Genomic DNA, 6,132 nt, shown 5'->3' on the forward strand with positions numbered 1-6,132 from the left:
GTGAGAGTACTTTTTTAAAGTTTTGATGTCTTTCACGCTTACATTTTTAAAAATCCTGTAGGCTTTCAGTTACTCCAGTTCTTTAGTCTGTCATTAATGCATTTTAAAGTAGTAATAACAATTTGTTTGCTGTGATATAAAAACACAAAGTGTAGGCAAGGCAGAGTAGCATTTAGTATTTTATCACAAAATCAAAATATTCACTTCATTTACAACATTTGTCCTCATGTGTTTCCGTATTCGTTGGATCAGAAATCAAGAGACGAGGAGCTCAAAGGAGCTGATGTGTTCAATTATTTTCAAGCGGTGAAGTTACGGCCGTTCAGCAGCAGCGTGAAGTGTATTATGGATAATTACAGATCGGCATCAGGCCTGTTTTCTTCTGCACACCAGGAATGTAACTGCAGACAGTCAAAATAAATACAGCACAGGAAGCCAATATAAGACGGCAGTCGTAACGTTAAGCTAAATCAGAAACACAGAGGACAGAATCCGTCGGTCCGTGGCAGGTTTTCAACGGGCTGCTGCTCACTTTGTGTTCTTGTACTTTCTCATATGTGCTGCTATCGAGTTGGAGATCTCCACGTTTCTTTTGTTCTGTCCAAAATACTCCAGAAATTCTCCGTCAGGTCCCACGAGGTACATGATGATCGTGTGATCGACCTGGAGACAGCAAGAGGTAAAAGTTCAGACAGATAGTTTCCTTGATTTCCCTCATTATCTCTGTTACGACATGTAGGATGAGTAACAACAGAGCAGGTTATCACTCACGATGTAGTCGTTGTCTTCGTCTCTTGGTCCCTGACTGTAATAAACTCTGTAGGCTCTGGAGACCTCCTCAATCTGAGCCGTTGTTCCCGTCAGGCCGATCAGCTTCGGGGAAAACTCTGAAAAAGAAATTATGCATACATTAGATTTAGATTCATACAGACATGCAACTACTGATTATTTTCACTGTTGATGTTGCGCCAACAGTAATTCTGGAGATAATTACTGGACTCTTAGCTACACTGATTTAGCTACAGCAGTTTTATAATAGTGGTAATGTTGTTGTTTTTCTCAGGAAAATAAAGTAAAAAAAGGATCTCAAGTCTCCTGATTCAACCTCATAGATGAACCACAGTTTTCTCCATACAGAACAGAGACTGTACAGATAGCCCCAGTCGGGTCATTTGGTATTTATACCTTTCACATAAGCAGCCATGGCCTCTGCTGTGTCCCTTTCGGGGTCGATGGTGATGAGGAGGGGTGTGATGTTTGGAATAGACTGTATTTTATCTGTGGAAAAGATGAGAAATAACATCACGTTTAAGAAAACGCATCTTCTGCATCGTGATTTATCATTAAAAAACAGTTATTTACCTATCTCGTCGACCACTTCGATCATTTTCTCGATCTCGTCCGGGCAGATGTCGGGACAGTGAGTGAACCCGAAGTAGATGAGGACCCACTGGCCGAGGAAGTCCTCGCTCTTGGCGGGCTTGTTGTTGTGATCGATGAGCGAGAACGGACCGCCCAGCGCCGGCCGACCGATCGATTTGGTTCGTTCTTTTTCCATCACTGCAACAGTTAACAAATAAGAGATGTATTTATACTTATCAGCAGAAAAAAGTTGTTTTACTTATTAACTCCACCTTCATGTGCAGCTCTGTATATCAAGCTGTGAAATACTCACGCTCTTCTTTTTCTTTCTTGAAGTATTTCATCGCTCCGAGCAGAGTGCCTCCAATCGCAAATGTTATTGCTAAAGACTTCCACGTCACCGGCTGTAAAGAGGAGAAACAGCAAAACAAAATGAAGGAGAAATCTTAAAGAGTGCCTTGTTATTTATACTAAAACCTGGTGATTGATCTCTTTTCTGCCTGAAGCAGGTGATCAGATAATGAAGAGATTCTCCTCTCTAACAAACTCTGAGGAGGTTTTGTTGAAGGCGCGAACATAATGAACTTATTCAGGGTGTTAGAATAAACTGTCAACACTTCCTTCCCCTGACGGTTATGGATGTAATTACACTGCTCAAACAGTTGTCTGAAATTAATTGTTTAATCAAGAAATTATTCATTAAGTTCCACCTGTTACATAATTTCATAATGTGTGAGTTGTGATTTTTTTTTTTTTAAGTCTAGTGATATTTTAAATGTTGTGATTACCCCAATTATACCTGGTAATCAAAGGCGATCAGTATCAGGTCGTGTTAATTACTGATTATACGTCCATTCTGTGCCATGAAAGTGAAATATGAAAACAATATAGCGGAAAATAATGATAAACAGTAAGAGATAACTGTGTGTGCGATGGTGCACGTTGGTGTCATCTGTGCAGCTCAGTTTTATACAAAGAAACAAATAAATGGATGTATTTAATTTGCAGAATTTACAAGAGAGGACCAATAATTAAGAATTTGTCAAAGACAGTGTTTCATAAAGTTTGTTAAGTTTTCCTAAACTCAGAAACTCACAAAATTACATGATTTTTAAAAGGAGTCTGGGGCTGATTTTCCTGCCACTTGAAATGAGTCAGTTGCAGGTTTTTCGCCTGGAGGACAAATATCCAATCTCAGTGAGGATAACGAGCATGCATTAAATATACAAAGTGTAAACACAAAGGCATGATCAGATTATTTATCATCCGGATAACTTATCCGTATACACATCCAATTTTAAAACCAGAAGAACATGGGGTGTAAAAGCTAAATCCTTATAGGCAAGTCTTGCAACTCATCACTCATATCTACAATGTCTCTAGACACTCTCTTAACTCTGCAACCTTTAAATCTGACAAACTTTTACAAACTTTCAACCTCACTTCTGACACTTACCCCAGACTTCTTGGTCTTATCTTCTGATCCAGGCGGTCCAGGTGGAGGCAGTGAGGAAAATGTTCTGGAGTGTTGACAAAGCCTCTGAGCTGCTCTGCAGGTGTGCCACTGACTCACAGTCACCTGGAAAATGAGCAAACACAGGACAAAGACTTAGATCACAATACCTAAGCTTTGGTGGCCACAACACTTGATAGTATCTAGGCAGTACGCCAAACTCCATTCAGAAATTTGCCAATTTAAGATGGTGTTGCATTATGGGAAGACAGGTAGTGTAACTGGAGATGTTTTCTGAATTATTAAGTGTTTACAGCTACTCCGGCTAGTTTTTCAATAAGATCTTGGGTGTAATATAATATTTTGACAGACGTCTGACATAAAAATACACTGTCATGCCCGAGAGAGAAATAAAGCTTTTAAAGATGTGCTTCAGCTGACATTAGCGCTACATGCTGGCTAGCACGTACGCCACACTGACAAGTGATTAGCTATAAAAGTCGCGTTTTATTAGCCAAGATACGTGGCTCAACTAGCTAGTAACGCGTACGCTAATTCGCCGATTTTCTGAATGGAGTTTGGTGGTACAGATGATATCGATGTCCAGCTTTGACCTACCAGGCAGCAGTGGACTCTCGGCGGTGTCGGAGCGTGTTTCAGTCCAGCTTCTCTCCGTAAAACAGTGTGTGAGAGTCGGACCGCTTGTGTCTGAGCACATCTCTGTGACACTTTAACGTTACTGTGAGCCAGCCGGCAGCCCAGGCTGTGATATAAAGCTCTCAGAGCCATGTTTGGACCTTGACAGCGCCGCTGCGGCAACAAGGAAGCGGCTCCAAGTTTATAAAACGTGAAAAGTGAAGGGAGAGCTCGGCATACAGACTGCGGGTCTGGGGTCAGTTCTCTATATTCGCGTTAGCTTGAAATGGCCGATTGTAAACGGGAAAGGCTGTTCTCAGATCAGCAGCCATGGAGCCGTTACTAAACACAGGAAGTGACGTGTGTTCACTCTTCTTCTATGATTCTTGCAGTGCCTGTGCTCCCTGCTGCCCCCTGGAGGCCGGAAATATATTGTTTTAAATCCAAAAATCAATGTAGAAGCGTCAGATTCAGTTTTATTTTTATATTATTTATACATTTTTCTTCATTTGACAGATCAAGAAAATTTTATAATATATATATTTTTTTCTCATAATCAACTAAAATATAAAAAACATGTATTTATATTGAACTTTAAAGAGAAAGACAGAGTCAGGGCAACACTTTATAATAACAAACATTAATAAACGGTACATTTATAGCTGATTAAACTTTTGTTAACAGTTATTTGACTGTTTATAAAATATAAAATTCTTTACAAACCATTATCAAGAAATTGTTCATTGTAAAGTTGCAACTGATGTTTATTAACCTTATAAATGTGCTTAAAAAATATTTATAAAGCATTTTTTTTTCAAGTTTAATTAACTATAAATCTACTATTTATTAACAATGGCTATTACAAAGTGTTACCAGAGTTTGTAATACTAATGCGACAGTTCGTCGATGAAACAAACAATTTTTAAAAGGCACAGTTTCAAAGCGACTAGCTGTCTCATGTCTGTATTTAATGATACTACAAAAGGTTTATTCAAGCAGCACTTTTGGTCCAGGATTTTCAGTCAAAGAACAAAACAAAGGGAATGTTAAATCATCCAAAAACAGGCAGGAAGTTGATGTTTAAATCGCAGTTTTACAATGTGAAGGCCAGCTGGATCTCAGCTCCTTGTTGATGTAGTAGTACAGCCAGGCCACAAAGGGGAAGACTGTGATGGCAACAGCTGTTGAGACTCGGAGCTTCCCGACTGGAGCCCTGACAGAGAAGAGAGGGATAAAGTTTATTAGGGGAAAAATAAAGAGAATAAATATTTGACAAATATCTCCTGGTCACGTCTTAGTTTTACCTTCCGGAGTGGCGACACATGAGGAGCCAAACAAGCGTCAACATGAGACCAGAAAATTCTCTGAAAAGGCGAAAAGATAGATATTAAATGCACATTATTGTTTTTAACTTAAACACTTTTATAAATGAGATATATACATTTACAAGTGTGTGCCAGGTATTGCCTCAATGTTTTCACAGTCATTTAGACTGCATAAGTGATTATTATCATGCTTTTAATTTTTCCCACTATGCCCAAAAGGATGAATACAATAAAAAATAAATTGTAAATTTAATCCAGAATAATTTACAATATTATTATATATATTATTTTCAATATATATCTACTAAAAAGGCCTAAGTCTGGCATGCTGGAGATAAATAAATAAAGAATATGATTTCACAGTTAGTTCACTTATAAAGCAGTTTTACACTGTCACCACAGTGTCGCAGACTCCGTGCAGTCCAACAATAGGACTGACTGTACCTGCCCTCCTCCCGCTGGAAGATGTCTGCGACTCGCTCTTTATAAAGTTTCCATCCCAACATGGAAACAACAGCGCTGGAAATCATCACATGGAGGTCAGCAACACGCCTCCAGGGCAACGTCTCTGCAGAGAAGACAAGAAAACATGCAAGAAAAAAACAAAAGGTCAAATGTGCAAATCAGCTCTGCAGTTTTTTATGTGAAGAATGAGCTTTACTGAGCTGTACAGTCATGATTACACCACTAGATGGCGCTGTCAGCACTGGGAAATAAGCACGGAGGGGTCAGCAGTCTGGGAAGTGTGGAAAACAGGAAAATGCAAACAGGAAACTGTCCTTTAAGTGAAGTTTTGATTCTTGACATGCAGTCCATCGAGTGAACAGACACTTAAAGACCCAGACTTCTCTGTCTACCTGTCACATGAGGGTTGAGGCCAATAAACACACACAGGACTGCAGGAACACCATAACCCACCTGCAACACAAATAACACATAAATAACCAATCACACACATTTAAAAATAGATTAAAAAAAACATGCGAAATTATTGTAATCTTACCATCCACAACCCTGCGTCCGGATCATTGATCTGAAGTGAAAACACAGTGTTATTCCAGGTTAGTGGTCCGGAGTTAAGAGGGTACAGGAGGAGAAATCAAACGCTCACCTGAACATATGTAGCCAGAGCGAAGAATAAAGACATGAACACGTTGCAGACTCGCCAAATCGCAGAAAGCCATGACTCTGACTTCTTCTCTTTACTAACTCCCCCCATCGTTGTTTCTGACCTTTCACTTCCCCGCCCGGCCGAGCGGGACGTAACGATGTGAGAAAACAGGCGCCTTTCCAGTCTTATACACCAGTGAGGGTTTGTTTGATATTAATAACGACTTCCGCCTGTTTCACTGACAC

The 6,132-nt window shown here is 39.7% G+C and overlaps 2 protein-coding genes across 2 annotated transcripts; both read right to left on the reverse strand.

Moving 5' to 3' along the window:
• Positions 1 to 166: 166 nt before the first annotated feature.
• On the reverse strand, positions 167 to 3,765 carry sco1 (synthesis of cytochrome C oxidase 1). Its single transcript, XM_073494512.1, has 7 exons — positions 3,434 to 3,765; positions 2,819 to 2,941; positions 1,676 to 1,766; positions 1,363 to 1,560; positions 1,186 to 1,278; positions 772 to 887; positions 167 to 663 (listed from the first exon to the last, which is right to left on the reverse strand). The coding sequence occupies exons 1-7, from the start codon at positions 3,602 to 3,604 to the stop codon at positions 529 to 531; spliced, it is 927 nt and encodes a 308-aa protein (XP_073350613.1). The 5' UTR covers positions 3,605 to 3,765; the 3' UTR covers positions 167 to 528.
• Positions 3,766 to 3,915: 150 nt separating this feature from the next.
• Positions 3,916 to 6,021, reverse strand: tmem220 (transmembrane protein 220). The gene is made up of 6 exons (XM_073494490.1): positions 5,888 to 6,021; positions 5,780 to 5,809; positions 5,634 to 5,694; positions 5,221 to 5,344; positions 4,756 to 4,815; positions 3,916 to 4,664 (listed from the first exon to the last, which is right to left on the reverse strand). The coding sequence occupies exons 1-6, from the start codon at positions 5,993 to 5,995 to the stop codon at positions 4,532 to 4,534; spliced, it is 516 nt and encodes a 171-aa protein (XP_073350591.1). The 5' UTR covers positions 5,996 to 6,021; the 3' UTR covers positions 3,916 to 4,531.
• Positions 6,022 to 6,132: the final 111 nt, after the last annotated feature.

Source organism: Pagrus major, chromosome 23 (assembly GCF_040436345.1).
Source record: "Pagrus major chromosome 23, Pma_NU_1.0".
Classification (NCBI taxonomy): Eukaryota; Metazoa; Chordata; class Actinopteri; order Spariformes; family Sparidae; genus Pagrus; species Pagrus major.